The 18,661-nt window shown below is 43.1% G+C and overlaps 1 protein-coding gene across 1 annotated transcript in view; it reads right to left on the reverse strand.

The window, feature by feature from the left end:
* Window positions 1-18,661, reverse strand: part of ADCY2 (adenylate cyclase 2) — a 463,502-nt gene that overhangs the window by 113,341 nt on the left and 331,500 nt on the right. The window contains exons 11-12 of the mRNA XM_069556147.1: window positions 15,159-15,202; window positions 9,130-9,210 (exon numbers count right to left, since the gene is read on the reverse strand). Coding sequence (XP_069412248.1) covers window positions 9,130-9,210; window positions 15,159-15,202 — 125 coding nt within the window. The remainder of the gene's footprint in view (window positions 1-9,129; window positions 9,211-15,158; window positions 15,203-18,661) is intronic.

Here is an 18,661-nt window from a genome sequence, read left to right on the forward strand (position 1 = left end):
TTATGAAACAGTTAAGTGAAACAGAGAGATACACATTGTTATAGTCATGAGTACAGAAATGTAAGAAAAATTGAAGTCAGTGCATCAAGAAAAATACCAACAAAATAAATTACCATCTAGGTTAAGTCATAGCACTTTGGAAGTTTGACTTCTACCTGTACTTTCTGATTCTCCTTTAGAATAAAACCTTTTATAATTATAATTACCTGAATTACATGCATCTATGCATGTAGTATATACATATAAATACCTGCATATTTATGTATATGTCCACAAGTACATGTAATGATATAGCTATAGCTATGTCTTTATCTATACCTATATATCTGTATAAAGGGAGATAGAGACTATATATATATGCTTCTGGAGATAAAATTGTATTTTTTGTATATAAAACGTTATACCTGTGCAAACAATGACCAATTCTTATGAATTCCTACATACAGTAGTTACGTTTCTATGGATTTTGATTATCTGCACCATATTTTGAAGATAAAGATAAATGGGGAAGGTCTTTGAGGATCCAGGAAGAAAGACCAAGTGACTGTCATGCATTATTCTGTAATGACAGGAACAGCCACGTCCCGATTTCAGAGTTAGGTTTCAATGTACACTGAGGTTTCACATGACACTTAACAAGCAAGCTAGCCCAGATCAGCCTATTTGAGGGGAAGCGTCTCCAGGGCTCCCTGAAGTCCATGTGCCCAGGCCCTCTGGACCGATCTGAAGATGCTCATGGCTCATACCCCACCATGAACCTGAGTTTCCCAGGAGATTGACCCACAGCAGTGCAGTTTCAGCCGAGGCCCAGGAGTCAGTCATCTATTCCAGAATGACTGCCATTAAAAGTGAGAACTCTAAAAATACTTTTGGATTCAAGGTTATAAGCTTTAGATATCAGGCAAATAAACTTTTTTTTTTTTTAGTATTTCTTATGACTGCACCAGTCGCAGAGATCTGTTATTGCTGTCTCTTTTATGAGACTAGTTGGAGGAATCAAAAGTTGGTTAATATTAGAAGGAGCAGAAAATAAAATTTAAGATAGATTTTAACTGTCCTCATTTTTAGAACTCTGTATTCATTATGGATATCAAATTATGAATAATGTATGCCAAGAACTTATTAAAAACAGGTTTTTTTCTTTACTGAGAATGAAAAATCCATTTAAAAAATGCTCCTGGATAATATAAGCTTGGGAATTAAATATGAACAAAATTTATAAGGTGGAGACAAAACAAGCTCCTCATTAGCTAGTGGGGTGCCGGTATTTCTACATTCTAGTTACCTGTTTGTCTTGCAGGTGGACAGGAAGCACTCAAGATCTAGCTTTTCTTGCGTCCCCAGCACCTACCACAAGTTCGTAAGACTTGGTCCCTGGATGGATGCTTGGGGAAATGACTGAATTTCAATTGCTGATTCTAGGAGTTTGCTCATTAGAATCTCGGTTGCGAGCAGTGTCACTGTGCAACTAATTAGCCATAAGGCCACTGTACCACAGTAGATAAAATGGCTGATTCACAGCTTTGGATTCATTCCACTAGAAGGTGATAATATATCAATCTTAATAGATCCTTCAGTGAGCACTCAGGTCTCCCATCCATCAAAACCAGAAGTTTACCAAACTAAGGCAAATACATAAAAGGCACATTAGTAACTCACAACAGTCTCCAGGAGCATGAAGTGTTGGTTCTTTGACTTCTTTAGATACAACAGCTTGTTTTCTGTGCTGTCTCTGCCAAACTTATCATGCAACTGAGGTCAGAGGCAAAGAAGACTCAAGGTCCTCTCCTCCCCACCCTGAAAATGAATGGTTGTGTGATTGCTGATGAGTATAAATTTCCAAAGGTGGTGAACACTGTTTGATAGTGAACATAATGCAGACAGAACTGTGGTATTTGGCACAGAATCTGGTTTAGATGATTTGGGGAAATATAATCACTGGCCATGCAATGGGACATTTCAGTAGAGTCTGGGCATGTCTCACCAGTGATACACGTCACACATATTGATGAGAAACAGCACCATCCCTCCGCTGTTCACTCTACTCCCAGGGGACTCTGAAGACACTTAGAGCAGATTCTTTCTACATCGTAAAGAATGCACATTTCACATTAGATCTTGAATCCTTAGTGATCTATCATGAGAAAGAAAGCATCATCCCTTTCTCTAAGATATACCCAAACACTATAACCATGCATTGGGTTGGCCAAAAAGTTCATTTGGGTTTTTTCCTAACATCTTACGGAAAAATCAAATGAACTTTTTGGCCAACCCAATATCTGCGCACATTTTTAAGAGCATCTAAGCATTTTTTGCATTTTTATTTTTCACAGTCCAATCTTTAAAAATTCTGTTACAAATGTTTCACAAGGTCCATTTCAGTGTTCCTCTTTTATTTCCTTTTATTTACCATTTACGGCAAATTGTCTTATGCCAGTTAGTCCTGAGGCTGAATCCCCTGCAGCAAAGAAGTTTAGGGTGAGAATACAGGACCCACGACTGTCACCTGTCCCTTTCTTTCCTCCAGCAGGTCGGGTTTGGCCAAAGGCTTCTTCCATGAAGCCATAACTGATGGGCATATTCTTTCTTTTTTGGTCTCACCATTAAGGAGGGTAAATCCTTCCCACGAGCCTCATGCCTCTGTGGGTTCTCTGAGGTGGCCTCTGTTCTGGTTATTGATTTTCTAGGAAATTCAGAAATTTATAAATGTAATAGGTCAAGAAGCAACAGCTAGAACTGGACATGGAACAACAGACTGGTTCCAAATAGGAAAAGGAGTATGTCAAGGCTGTATATTGTCACCCTGCTTATTTAACTTATATGCAGAGTATATCATGAGAAATGCTGGGCTGGAGGAAGCACAAGCTGGAATCAAGATTGCCGGGAGAAATATCAGTAACCTCACATATGCAGGTAACACCACCCTTATGGTAGAAAGTGAAGAGGAACTAAAAAGCCTCTTGATGAAAGTGAAAGAGGAGAGTGAAAAAGTTGGCTTAAAGCTCAACATTCAGAAAACTAAGATCATGGCATCTGGCCCCATCACTTCATGGCAAATAGATGGGGAAAAAGTGGAAACAGTGGTTGAGTTTATTTTTCTGGGCTCCAAAATCACTGCAGATGGTGACTACAGCCATGAAATTAAAAGATGCTTACTCCTTGGAAGAAAAGTTATGACCAACCTAGACAGCATATTCAAAAGCAGAGACATTACTTTGCCAACAAAGGTCCGTCTAGTCAAGGCTATGGTTTTTCCAGTGGTCATGTATGGATGTGAGAGTTGGAATGTGAAGAAAGCTGAGTGCCAAAGAATTGATGCTGTTGAACTGTGGTGTTGGAGAAGACTCTTGAGAGTCCCTTGGACTGCAACCAGTCCATCCAGAGATCCAACCAGTCCATCCTAAAGATCAGTCCTGGATGTTCATTTGAAGGACTGATGCTGAAGCTGAAACTCCAATACTTTGTCCACCTGATGCGAAGAGCTGACTCATTTGAAAAGACCCTGATGCTGGGAAAGATTGAGGGCAGGAGGAGAAGGGGACAACAGAGGATGGGATGGTTGGATGGCATCACCGACTCAATGGACATGGGTTTGGGTGGACTCTGGGAGTTGGTGATGGACAGGGAGGCCTGGCGTGCTGTAGTTCATGGAGTCACAAAGAGTTGGACATGACTGAGTGACTGAACTGAACTGAATCTGGATACTTGGAGTAGGAAAGAGTTGTGTGTGCTGATAATGTCAAATATTTTGGGGAACTGGAACTACAGGGAGAGAAGAGAATGGAGAACATGTTTTCAGTCTCCTAACACTGTTCCTGACCCACCTGGTCTCTGGCATGAAGAAAGTCAATCCCCTCCTGGGCTACACAATAAATGAATCTCAATTAATTTATGCTAACTTGTTTCTGTGATAGGCTGAGGTTAACAAAGGAACTTCTAAAGAAGATTTTGACTTGAGCTGAGGGGTAAAGTACACCTACATCCATATGTGGAATTATTTTGGAACAGGCTTCCCAGGTGGCTCAGTGGTAAAGAATCTGCCTTTCAACGCAGAACATGCATGAAACAGAGCCTAGGGTTTGATCCCTGGGTTGGGAATATCCTCTTGAGGAGGAAATGGCAACCCAGCCCACTATTCTTGCCTGGAGAATCCCATTGACAGAGGAGCCTGGTGGGCTGCAGTCCACGTGGCCACAATGAGTCAGACACGACTGAGCACACAGGCACATCAGCAAAGTGGATGCTGATCCAGAGACACCACTTTCCCCCTGTGACGGACTGAACGTCTGTATCCCCCACTTCATATGAGGCCTAGCCCATGTGTATCTGGAGACGGGCTTCTAAGGAAGTGACTGGAGCTGATCGAAGTCCTAAGGGTGGGGCCCTGGTCCGAGCGAATGAGTGTCCTTATAACACCAGAGAACTCACTCTCTCTCTCTGTACTGCCCTGAGGAAAGGCCGCAGGGACACACAGTAAGGGGGCTGCCCTGTGCAAGTCAAGGGGAGTTCTCTCCAGAAACCAGCCATGCTGGCATCCTGAGCTCAGACTTCCAGCCTTCAGAGTGGGGAGAAAATAAATTTTTATTGTTTAACTCTCAGCCCATGGCATTTTCATCCAGCAGCGCCAGCTGAGGAACACCCCTATCTACATTTACATGTTGATTCCGAAGGCCTCCAGGGCCTCAGCTGTGCATTAACACCCTGGGTGACCTGTGGCGTTTGGGAAGGTGGGTCCATGAACCGACGGCTGAAATAAGTGATTCTGGACAGGTGTTCTCTCACTGTGGATGCCTGATTCTTCCTCAGCCCTGGGGTCTGCCAGTCATCCACCTGGGCACCAACTCCACTCCATTCAGACACAATTCAAGTTGACTCCCGCATCCTTCATTAACTCACCAGCTTCTTTCCTGTACCACAGAGGCCCCTGTTTTTCCCTTTAAACTTTTCACATGACCTCTTTCTTACTCTTTTTTCTTAAACCAATCTGGAAGAACCTGACTTGGTAATTCCATTCTGGATATTCACTATACAGCACACCCTTTTATTGCCATGATTCTAACGGGAGTGCATACTACTCCGAGAGACAAATGCTGGTGTGGGTGCTGGCCTGGCGGTCCCCCACACGGGGCCTCCTCTCTCCACTCTGCACCTTCCGGAGAAGTTTCTGGTGTGACCCTATGCTGCAGACCTGCTGTACATGCTTTCTTCCCTCTGACCTTGCTGCCAATGAAAAATTGTCACTTGCCACCTGTGGCTACAAGGATTAGGTCACTGGCCACTGCAGTCAACACACCCTCAAAGAGGTTCAGGGCAGAGATCAGGAATGAGGCCAAAGCAGGCCTTCAGACAGATATTCTCAGGAGGAGATTTTATGAGCTCAATTTCTTGCATGTTCGCATATCTAGAAAAACACTAGAATTGCTAATGGGGACATCTGCTCCTCATGACTAACAGAACATTTTGCCAAACTGTGTGTTGGATGCAAGTATTCCCCTTTCACTAAAGTCACACATATACTGACCTCCCCCCTGCCCTCTTCGAAGCAGTTCCTTAGCGCTCCTAAGAGGCTGTCTCCTAGGCCAGGCTTGCTAAGTCACTTAGTCGTGTCCAACTTTAGCAACCCCATGGACTGTAGCCCCCCAGGCTCCTCTGTCCATGGGATTCTTTCAGCAAGAATATTGGAGTGGGTTGCCATTTTTACCTCTGGGGATCTTCCTGACCCAGGGATTGAACCTGTGTCTCTTACGTCTCCTACATTGGAGGGTGTATTCTTTACCACTAACACCACCTAAGGCTTCCCTGGTGGCTCAGAGGTTAAAGAGTCTGCCTGCAATGTGGGAGGCCTGAGTTCGATCCCTGGGTTGGGAAGATCCCCTGGAGAAGGAAATGGCAACCCACTCCAGCATTCTTGCCTGGAGAATCCCATGGATGGAGGAGCCTGGTGGGCTACAGTCCATGGGGTCGCAAAGAGTTGGACATTCCCCTATAGTTCTCATTTTGCTCAAATAAAATTTCACACTCTCAAGCTGTGCATATTTTTTTTCAGTCAACATCACCCACCCGGGCTAAGTCAAAAACCTCTTCTCTGAGCTCCGTCCTGACAGGGCCTGGCCATATCTGGTTTGGCCCTGCGGCATTCACTTTAGGATCTACCTTTCCTAACAAATCCTCTGCACACCAGCAGAGTGGGGGTGATCACACAGTCACTGCTTAGAACCCTTCAAGGTGCCCAGCCTCAGCATTTCAGGCTGACTTCTCAGGGCATCAAGCTTCCCATTCAAGCTTCTTTACCCTGAGAGATTCCTGTAGGGGCACCCTGTGTCCTGATTGTGTTCAAAACTGCACTCTGACCCAAGTGCAACATGCAATCACACCTTGAAGCTTTCCCTTTTTCTCTCTCTTAGTTTCCTCCAAGATTTAGCCCAGGTGTCACCTCCTCCAGAAGACTCAAGACTCGGCCTCTGGGGTGTCCTGCTCCTCTCTACCTGTTACAACTGTACGGCATCAGAGCAGAGATCTCTCTTCCCCTCACTTGGAGCTTTGACGGGTAACACTGTGACTTGGGTCTTGGAATGTCTAATGCCAAGCAAGTGATGACAATGCTCCACCTTTAACAAATGCTTGCTAAATGAGTCAAGGAATAAATACATGGAAATCTGCACACAAATCACTATTTTATGTCAATAGCAGAGAACAGCTGAATGGTACATCAAACCTGGAGTCCCTGCTGAACCCTCAGGGGAGAATCAAGTAGGATGGAAGAACATCCTTTAGAAGAGAGGTTAATGAGTAGGGGGCAAACAGAACAGGAGTGATGCGGATTAAAAAATAGGTGCATAATAGCTTCCATTTACAAAATTTCCCTTTCGATCTTCCAGTATAGCGTGACTTTTTTGCCCATCTGATTTCTGCAATGTGTTGGAAAAATTACAACGTAAGCCATTACACCAATGTTAACCAAGACTTTAGAATAAAACTGCATTAAACCACAAATGTGGTAACTAAACATGTATTTGAATACGAAACGACACAGTAGAGACAGACAATTCACAAACAACCTTGACAAAAATAAAGCAAAGCCAGTGATGTACTTTCTAACGATTCCTTTAGTCGGAAGGTTCAAAAAGGTGGGCACAAAAGCAGTTTTAACAAGGTAGGCGTCCTGCATGAAGACATGCTGAGGCTGATTCTATACATTCGCTTTTGATTACTACTATTATCATTGTAATTGGCTAAACTTTGTCAGGGAACAAGATTTCTTCCTTCTTCTGCTGTGTTTTATTCCAGCGGGCTGCAGAGTAGGTAGTAACTGCTATTTCCTCCTGTTGAATGAGTCTACATTGTGTGAGATCAGACTTCCCTGGGTTTTAGCTTCCAGTATGTTCCAGGAAGTCATCGTTCCTCAGTTGTGGGGTGTTGGGGTTCAATCAGGGTGGAGTTGAGGCTGTTTTGCACTTTGATCCTGGTACCAGCCAAAGCAGAGCACCTGCCCAGGCATTGCTGGCACACCCCGCATGCTCAATTGCAGGTGGAAGGCTTTACCCATTTGGAGCATATGAAAGGGACTAGGTAGGTGTGCACTCAGTAGGCTGGCATATCCGAATTTTAACTCTGGCCCGACCAAGGTACAGGAAGTGCCCTACATACGAACCTTCAAGCTGTGAACTTTTAAAGATGCAAACGTGCCTTCGCTTGTCCAATCATGTCACGCGTGAGTGACGTCGCAGCTGGCCCTGTGTCTCCTATTGCTGACGACCCATCAGCTCTGCCATCTCCTACACCTCTCCATCCTCCAGTCAATAAATCTTCTTGCCTGGTCACTTGATGCCAGCCCCTGTGTGCCAGCTGTTATACGGTACTACTGTACTTTCCAAGGTACTGTACCGCAAGAGTCAATGTTTTATTTTTTTGTGTTCATTTTTAATATATTATTTGTGTGAAAAGTATTATAAACCTATCACAGTACAGAACTATATAGCCGACTGCATTAGTTGAACACCTAGGCTAACTTAGACAGACTTAAACAAAAGTGGACTTATGAAGGTGCTCTCAGAACAGAAGCCGTTCGAATGTAGGCGACTTCCAGTACTTTATGGTGTCCGTACACAATGCCACACATACACATATCACATGTGCACATACATGCACTCATGGGATTGTTTCATAAGTCCTGTAAATAATCTGCCATGAACACTTAAAAGTCACAGTCTAGAAGAGGCATGCCTTTTTCAAAGCTGTCTACCTTAATTTGGGGGGTAGAATTCTAGGTGAAAAATCATTTACACTTCCCAGGAGTCAACTTTCATGATAAAAATTTAATTGGTTTCTGTAAGGATGAAAACATCTGCATAAAAGCTCTTCATTTGGATCTACTCAGGTTTTCACCAGAATTTAATCCAACAAACCTTTACGGAGCATCTGATGAGTAGCAGGCTGCTTACTGAGCTGCAGAACTGCCCTCCGTGACTTTAGCCATGGAGAGTTCTAAGGCCAGTGAATGTAATCCCTCTGTCCAGGCAATGGAAGTCACCACCTTCTTTAAATCCTTTCTCCTGCATTCTTGGACCATTTACAACTACAACAGCAATTCTTGGCTTTCTAGACTGAATGATATTTTGCCCTCTAAAGACTCAGTCTTCCTCCCACTCCCTCTATGAATTCAGATTCTAACACACAAGGCACTCTTTCACAATTTAGAACACAGGTGCCTCCACACACTCGGATTTGGGGGGCAGGGGAGGTGAAGGCATTTTGAATGCATAGTGTCACACAATAACAACTTAATGATTCTACCATGTGGTATCTCTATTGATCTTTAAAAAATATCCTTACTGAACACATTAAGCTATGATTTTTCTCTAATAACCTATCATGTTGTTCATCAGCAATTTACTTGGGGAGGATTTATTAGGCAGGAATCAAACATTTTTTGAGATGAAATACAATGAGCAAAAGCTATTATTAGGAATGATTGAGGTGAAAAGAATGAACTGTCTTAGAAACCTTGGCTTTGTCATGATAAGTATGACAGAGTTTGGGGTGAAATTCATTTGGAAAATATACCATTATTTTCAAATAATAGGGTTGAAATAAGAGATGAATGATAATTGAAGATGAAAAAGTACTCACTTTTGTGCATTGATTCCATCAATTGCTTGAATCATCCTTTCATTTAATTCCTCTTCAAATCTTTTCTTTTGTGACTTGGTTCTGTATGATGGAAGAAATGTTTTGGGTAAGAGTATTACTAAACAGTAAACTTGTGGTCTTATGATAGCAAAATCTCTGTGTGATTCTGTTCACTGAATTTTTTTAAAAAAGGAAATTATAGTCTATATGTAGCCCTTTGTCTATTAAGATATAGTCACTTTGTGCATTGAATGAATTGGTTAGAGTTTTTAGTACCGTAAAATATTCCTTTACCACTGAGTGAAATTAAAAAGCAACACTGAAATATATGTACTTGGTGTTTGAGATAAAAGAGGTTTCTATCCTAAGAGATACACTAGCCCTTGAATTGTTGCCTTTATAAAGTTTATTTTTTGATAGAACATATTGGCTTTGGAAATTCACTGGCAAAAATGTGGACGGGTTGACGAAATAATCATTCCTGTTTCATGTTTTCCTTGGTCAGTTTGCAAGAATTTGCAGAACTGCAGTCCTCTCTGAGACGTCTCAAAGCTTATTTGTCTGTAACTAAATGTTCCTCAGTTTTTGAGAGTGCTGTTCACAGAAAACCCCTCTTACACTTGCAGACTGCTCACCTAATTTCAAAGTGAATAATCTTAGGCCATAGCATAGAATGCTTTGCGTTTTATTGTGCCAAGACAAGAATGCGTTCTCCAAGGTTATTCTGACAATCAGCATAAGAATGGTGTAAAAGAAAAAATGAAAATAATATCTGTTTCTAAAAGTTAAACATCTACTGCAGAGTATAACATATCTGGCCCCTCAAAAACTGGCTTGAGCCAGGCTGCATCTGAATCCAGGTGTCCACAAGTCACCTAGTCCCATGGGAGTGAGCACAAGGCTCCTCTGTGCTAGTCACTCACTGAACAGACCTTCTACTCTGGCATAAAATAATACTCTTCCAATTCTAGAACCGTCTCTCTATATAGATGAAAATAGTATTAAATGTGCAATGTCATATTTATCTATAATCAAATCTGGTGGAATTATCATTAATGAGACAGATGGGTAATACAATTATTACATCACTGTTTGTGAATTCCCATCTTCAAGTCCTGCCTTCTTTAAACAAGTCAAGGTTACGTTTGGTTCAAAAACAGAACGATATTAAGTGATCCACCTGTCAACACCAAGCCAATGGAATTCAGAGGTTTTAGCAAGCCAAATTCCAAGCTAAACTGGGAGGCAAATTAATTTTGATCCTTCTTTTAGAAAAAGGCCAGGCATCTTAGCAGTCACCTAGGATGGCTTATTCTCATTTGTGACTGAGGAGCTCCCTCTATTTTCTTTTTTATCAGCCCTGTGCTTAGACTTGAGATTCTTGACTTCAACTTGGTGAAAAAGTTGAAAGCTCTCTCTTTCAAAAAGTGTCACCAAGTCTAAGAAGGAACAGTGTAGATGCCTTGAAGCTCACAGGAAAATTGAACCCTTCACTCATATGTCTGGGGGCTAACGGTGTCTTTGTGAATCTGTTTTAGGATTAGCTTAGATGATGCCAGGCTTCCCTGGTAGCTCAGCTGGTAAAGAATCCACTTGCAATGCAGGAGAACCCGGTTCAATTCCTGGGTCAGGGAGATCTTCTGGAGAAGGGAGCAGCTACCCACTCCAATATTCTTGGGCTTCCCTGGTGGCTCAGCTGGTGAAGAATCTGCCTGCAATGTGGGAGAACTTGGTCCGATCCCTGGGTTGGGAAAATCCACTGGAGAAGAGAGAGGCGACTCACTCCAGTATTCTTGGGCTTCCCTGGTGGCTCAGCTGGTAAACAATCGGCCTGCAATGCAGGAGATCTGGGTTCAATCCCTGGGTTGGGAAGATCCCCTGGAGAAGGGAAAGGCTACCCACACCAGTGTTCTGACCTGGCGAATTCCATGGCCTGTGATGCCCCAGGTGGTAAAGAAGCCGTAAGAGAGGCGCGTTTGATCGCTGGGTCGGTAAGACCCCCTGGAGGGGGGCATGGCAACCCACTCCAGTATTCTTGCCTGGAGAATTCCATGCACAGAGGAGCCTGGTGGGCTCAGTCTAGAGGGCCAAAAAGAGTTGGACACGACCGAAGTGACTTAGCACACTACAGATGATGCCTGTGGGGTGCGCAACCCAGTACCTATGGCACATGGAGTAGCCAACAAATGCCTGTTACAATGCATCCTCTGTATTCACCGACTTCCTGCACAGCAGTTCTTCACATATAGACAGTTTCCTGGTCTCCGCAGCTTTGTGACCTCTGCTACAGAAATGAGAGGCGGTGCTTGGGGCTGATCACCTCCCTCTGAGGAATTCTTAATTCGCCAACCAGGGCCTTGCTCCTCAGGTTGTCAGCGTTTCAGCATTTCTTACCTTCCTGCCTCGGGCTCCCTTGTGGGTTTCCCGGGTGCTCACAGACCCCAGCTCTATCCTCAAGCCCCCTTTCCATTTTCTCTCTCTTAAGCTCCTCCCCCAGCCTGCCTCACCCACAGGCTGAGCCACTCTACCTAAGGAGGTGTGGATCCTATTGTATCTCAGATGATGTTTTACTGCCCCGGGAGGCCCCCTCACCACCAGGCTGGGGGCTCAGAGAGGTTTTATGACCTCAGCTGTGTTACAAAGCCAGGATGTGCTAGGGAAGTCCTGGCTGACTTGAAAGACAGGCTCTCTCTGTGAGGGTTGGGGCCACTAAAGACCACCCACCACAGAGGAACGAGGAGGAGGTGTGGAGGAGGCTCACAGGAGGGCAGGCAGGACAGGAGAGCAGCTAGGAACACAGGCTTCAGTGTCCTAGAGCCTGGGCATAAACCACGGGCGTGCCTCCCCAAGCCACGTGGCTCTGGTCCTCTCCTGACCTGGCACCTCTGTTTCTTCCTTCCTAAATTGATAATGGCTGTAGTATCCACCCTAGAGTAACGCTGTAGGCATGAAATTAGATTTCCCACAGCCCTGGTGCAGATAAAAATGACAGCGCTACGATCACTGTCTTTCAGAGAGTGCTCATCCCAAAGACACTGCCCACGGCACACTTGCTACAGGAGCCTTTCTCATTGTAATTTCAGTAAATCGACTCTGGAAGGAGACTGCGGGGAGGAGCAGACAGATAAGAGGCCAGATCACATACAGGAAGTCTCTTATACGTGAACCTTCAAGTTGTGAACTTTCAAAGACGCACACATCGTGTGCCAGCCCCTGAATGCCAGCCGCTGTACTGTACTACTGCACTCTCCACAGTACTGTATTATAAGATAAAAAGTGCTTTCTTTATCCTTTGTGTGTGCTCTTTTGGTACACATTATTTGTGAGAAGTATTATAAACTTAGCACAGTAGTATATAGCCAATTGTGTTAGTTGGGTACCTAGGCTAACTTTGCCGGACTTTTGAACAAAACTGGACTTAGGAACGTGTTCTCAGAATAGAACTCATGCATATGCAGGGGACTTACTGTACAAAGTGGAAGGATGTTTGTGAAATTCCATAGACAGCTGTTTGCAGATGTGCTAATTTCTTACTGGCTTGAAGAGCCAGGCCTTCTAAAGATACGTTACAGGGTCCAAAACACTTTTTAAAATAGCGTAAGCTTTCTTTAATCGGGCATTTGCCACCAAAAAAATAATACTTCAAAAGCCCAAGAACTCCATTTTCCATATAACAAAGGGCTCTAAGTGTGATAGGTCAATGTTAAAATTTCAGGTTTTACACAAAATACAAATCAGAGGTCATGACAACAAAGATAAAGTGATGCAGAGGGATTCGGGAGAGAGTGCACTAAGATCTGGCAGCTAATGATCTAATTATTTATGCTCATTTTCCACGTTGACACAATGCATTTTTTTTTTATAGGAATAAACTCATCTCTTAAGCGGGGAAAGAAAAGTTTTAAGTTTGGGGCCGTTCATTAATTTTCCTAGTATTAGTCGCTCAGTCATGTCTGACTCTGTGTGACCCCATGGACTGTAGCCCACCAAGGTCCTTTGTCCAGGGGATTCTCCAGGCAAGAATACTGGAGTGGGTTGCCATTTCCTTCTTCAGGGTGCCGGGAGCCAGCGTGAGGAACTCCACCTGTGGCAAAGGTCATGAGGAAGGAGGCTTCAGCATACGCAAAGGTGGGATCGAGCCTCAGGAGACCCCCTGTTCCCGAGCATCTACCCCCAAAACCAGAGTCTTGCTTTATGCTCTCGCCTACACCTCTGACTTTATGGGGGGCTATCCCCCACCACCTCTCTCTGTAAAGGAGTTAACTTAGGACTCCAGATAATAAATCTCCTGGGCGTGACAAGGGTATCTCAGGTCAAACCTCTCTGCTGGCAGACTAGTTTGTGTGACAGGATTATCCACACTCTTGCTACTATGTACATGATTGTTTACAACCTCTCAACCATAAACAGCACAGAAAGTTTGGAGTATTTTGAAAGTCTTAGTTAGCATTGGGTTTTTCTAAAGATAAAAATCATGTTGGTGAAGAGTTTCTTTGCTGAGTTAATGATTGCCACCAGGCCTCCATATCCTTAAGCACCTGGTAGTATGTTAATCAATGTAATTGGAATGTAGAAAAAGAAATATAGTAGTTTTGATGTTAGCAATACTAGACTTTTTGAGGTGATGAATTTTCTCTTTTGTTATAGATCACTGTACTCCTCTTTCTTTGTTATAAATCCTTGTGTCCTTGCTATGTAAGAATGTAACTTTATCACTATCTTAAGACTAAGTAGATCTTAAGGGGAAACAAGTTTTCTGATCGACTAACCTTTATCAATAGAAAGTAAGGTGGGGCCATAAAATGTTAATGGGTCTCCAGACCAGAAGATACTGTGAACAAATGTAAGACCCTTGTAAGAACAAAGATATGCTGATAAGGGTCAAAGCAGCTGACCCTGCGTGACTCTGTTTCTTACATTTATCTCTATGTACAACTAAAAGTATAAAAGTGGACCTGGAAAATAAAGAAACGGGACCAGTTCCTGGAGAGACTGGTTTCCCCTGTGTGGTCTTTTCTCATTCTCTTCTTTTCTGGCTGAATTCCCATCTGGAGCATGGAGGCTCACCATGTCTACTTACTTGCCCTGGCTTCTGAGACCCACGCGAGAGGGAGCCCAAGGTGGGGCACCCTCCACTATTCAAGCGGGCGCTGGTGGCCCACGTAGGTGGTGCAAACTCCTTGTCTTGGAGGTTTATTGGTTTTCCATGTAAACCAAGTTATTCAGCCTCTTTTTCTGCACTAATTTTCCTACTACACTATGCTTTTCTAATCTCTCTTTATATCTGTAATTAAATAAGTTCTTTCCTAGGATGCTGACTCTGTCCCTGCCTCGAATTCCCTGGATCCACCGGGGCTGGACCCCGGCACCAGGGGATCTTCCTGACCCAGGGATTGAACCTGGGTCTCCAGCATTGCAGGTAGATTCTTTACCATCTGAGCGACCAGGAAAGCCCCCAAATTATCCTAACATCTTCAATAAAAAGTACTTAACTCCCAAACTAAAGGAAGGCTCTGAGCCCCGAAGCTAGAGGAACACAGACAAGAGAGAGAAGTGATGTCTGAGAGCTTGCGGGGGTGACAGTGGGACCCTGGGACACTGCGGAGGCATTTTTCCTTTGTTTGAGCAGGGTGGGTTGCACTTCTTTTCACCATTGAAAGGCTGGACTTATCTTGCTTTTATCTCTAGGATGCAACCTCAAAAATATAACTTTAAGATACTCATCTTAAGGAAGTCCAGTTCTTTACTTCAGATTAATATGAAGAATGTTTTTTAAGAAAACAATTTAAAGTTCTAAAGAGTTTACTAGGCAGTGTTTTCCCTCTTTTAATTCTAAAAAGAAAGGATATCAATAATCCTATTTTTAGAAGCTGAATACAACTCGACAGGGCTTTTTTTTCACAAGCAGCTACTCTTTTTTTCAGAAGAAAGAGCCTTCAGAATTATTACAGTTGATGAAAATTACTTTCAGGAACAAATAAAGAACAGTTAAGCCTTTAGAAAATTAGAAAATGGAATGTATACCATACCTTAAGGTGCGGTTTTGAAAATTATGCTGACCCATTGGTACATCCTATTAAAGAAAAAGAGATTATTAGTTGCTAAAAACATACATTAAGAATTTATAAAGATAATGATGCATATTTCTTCTTTTACATGGTAAATATCATTTAGGTAATAAGCAACTACCCGCATGGAGAAAGAGAGCTTAATTATAAGTGTAAAATAAGGTTAAACGTTCAGTTTATATTTAGAATGTTGGTGTAATCTATGAACTCTGGATATTGGAAGTGTCAGGATTATTGTCTGGATTTTCAAAATTCCCCTCCTGATATCTGCAGATATTATTTACAACAACGCCTGCAGAGGACTGTTATTAAGTTTACTGTCGACAACCTAAATCATGTAGAACTGTAATTTTAACATGAGACAAAAATTTAGAAAATGCTTTAAAACACAAACACAATCACAAAATCTACAGACAATCCCTATCAGTGAACCAAACTGTTAAGAAATGAGACCATTGATTAACTATGTGAAACTGAGAATCACTGATGAAAAAGAAGAAATGTACATAAAGCTGGTATAATAGTTCCTGCAAAAGGCTAGTGAGAGGGAGACTCTGAATCCATTGCTAAGTGTTCAATGATAGACTTAAAAACCCACAAGACTCACTTGTATATTGTAGTGGAAATTAAAATAAAAGTTAGAATAAAGAAGCTCCAGAGAAACTTTTCTTTGTTGCTTTAAGCTCCAAGGTTAGGTAAGGAAATGTATTTAGCCTAGGGAAAGGTAAGGCTTAAAAATGATAACTGAACTCCACATTTTATTATATAAAGTATTAATAAAATAATGCATTATTCACCAGCTCCATCAATGTTAAATCAAGAGTCAATGAAGTTCTGCATAGAGGATTAGATAAAAGAAATGACTTTTGGAAATGCCAGCTGTTTGATCCTGGAATGTACAAATAATGACAATGGGACCTTTCTGAAAGTAAGGGGCACAGTCCTATGGGCTCCGAGTGCTAGCCAGAACCTCAGGTGTCTTCTGTCACTGCCAAGGAGCTCAGTCCTGAGACTCTGTCTCTGATTGGCAAGGCCAGCTGGTCAAGAAAACAGAGTCTGTTCCAGAGATCCTCTGTTTTTTATACACTTTCTACAATTTTCTGAAGCTCAAAGCCTTAGGGTGTTATAACTCTCTCAAAGGAGGCATCTTCACTAACATATAACAACAGATTATGTTGAGGTTGGAGCCAGGGTGAAATCTTCCCTTGGGTGCCTTGCTAAGATAGTAAGGGAGAGGGTTGCTCTTAAGTCCTGAGACAAAGGAGATGGATAAGAAATTAGCAACCACAACAACATCAATAACACCACCCAGAAAGCAAGGCCTTATTTTTACAGGTACACAGATGAAGTAGCACAGAAAATAATGCTTTAGTATTTAGATATAATTCTTATTTCTGAAAAATAACAAACCAACCAGCCAACCAACCAACCAGTCAGCCAACCAACCAGCCAACTAACCAGTCAACAAACCAACCAGCCAGTCAACCAACTAGCCAGCCAACTAGCTAGTAAACCAACTAACCAGGCAACCAGCCAGTCAACCAACCAACCAGCCAATCAAACAACCAGCCAGCCAGCCAACCAACCAATGAACCAACTAACCAGTCAACCAACCATTCAGTTAACCAACCAACCAGTCAACCAGCCAACCAACCAACCAACCAGCCAGCCAACCAGCCAGTCAACCAACCAACCAGTCGACCAACCAGTCAACCAACCAACCAGTCAACCAGCCAGTCAACCAACCAACCAGCCAACCAGCCAGTCAACCAACCAGTCAACCAACCAACCAGTCAACCAGCTAGTCAACCAACCAACCAGCCAACCAACCAGTCAACCAACCAATCAGGCAACCAGCCAGTCAAACAACCAACCAGCCAACTAGCCAGTCAACCAACCAACCAGCCAACCAAACAACCAGCCAGCCAGCTAACCAACCAATGAACCAACTAGCCAGTCAAACAATCAGTCAGTCAACCAACCAATCAGTCAACCAGCCAGTCAACCAGCCAACCAACCAACCAGTCAGTCAACCAGCCGGTCAACCAACCAGCCAACCAACCAATCAATTGGTTTATGACAAATCTCAATCAGAGATAAAGTTATTAGCCATTAGCACTAATAATAAACTTAGTGTTGAGGTAAAATTATCTGATTCTTTTCATAAGAGGGATAGAAGCATTGACTTTCCCTGACAATTAGATCCTAGGTCTTAGCATGCTTTTCCTCTAACAGGTCTAGTTGCTGGGAGGCCCCCAGTGGCTCTGGTCCCCGCTCCTTGCATCTCTTCTCTTCCTGTGACCTCATCCAGATCCACAGCTTCAAATAGCACCTAAAATCCGATGCCTCTCACATCCACACCTCCTACCAAGACCTCTACCCAGAGATCCAGGAGCACACTCCCAACTGCCAACTTCCAAGCGGCACTTTGGTGTATGAAAGGCATATTGATTCGAAGATGTCCACTAGCAAAGTCTTGATTTTTCTACCCCCAATTCTCTGACTTTGCTCTGAGTATTTGTCAGTTCAGTTAATGGGATCATCATTCTTCTAGGTGCACAATCCAAACATGTGGATTCATCTTTGAACTTCCTTTCCATACATATCGACTCCATCACTAAGTCTTACTTGTTCCACTTTCAAATTATACCCTAAATTTGTTTCTCACTGTTCCCACTGCTAAAATCTCAGCAAATGAGGACACCATTCCTTCTTGTAGCCCTGCCCTCTTGGTCCATCATCCAGAGTGCTAATTACACAATGCCCTTCCCTGCTTAAGACCCTCTAACAAGTTCCCACCACAATCAGAATAAATTATACATGATTACTTGGAGCCTCTCACCCTAATGACCTCCCCTGGCTTACTGTTGATGATCTGACAGCCACAGTCTCTTCTCTGCCTCAAAGACATTAATTCATTTCCATTTCAGGGCCACTGAATTTGTCCTTTTGCTCCTTACCCTCCCCACTGACCCCTCCCCTTCTTGGAGACTCCCCCCAGGCAGCCCACCCAGAGGAGCCTCGCCAGTCACTCCCCAAGCCATTCCTCCCTTTTCTTTTCATCTCAGCCCTCGGCAGCACCTGGAGTGATCTCCTTTGTTTATCGGAATCCTACTTAGGGTCTCTTTCTTCCCAATAGAATATAGACTCTTCTAGGACTTGCCCTGGAGGTCTCCCTGTTGACCACTTGAAAGATCACAATCTTCTATCAGATCGTTTATTTTTCAGTTGGAAAAGAACAAAGGAAGTTGAGAGAAGGGACAGAACTAAAACAAAACAGGAATGCTGACGCCTGCATGTTGGGTTTGTGCCTGATACTGTGCCAGGCCTATGGACACAGGAAGCTTGGAAATGTCCATTTTTACCTGATAGCCTCATGTTTTTTTCTCATCAGCTAAGAATTATAGAACATCTCATTTTTTTTTTTAACCTCAACCACATCACTAACAGAGTGAATACCATTT

This window comes from Ovis canadensis, chromosome 16 (assembly GCF_042477335.2).
Source record: "Ovis canadensis isolate MfBH-ARS-UI-01 breed Bighorn chromosome 16, ARS-UI_OviCan_v2, whole genome shotgun sequence".
Lineage (NCBI taxonomy): Eukaryota > Metazoa > Chordata > Mammalia > Artiodactyla > Bovidae > Ovis > Ovis canadensis.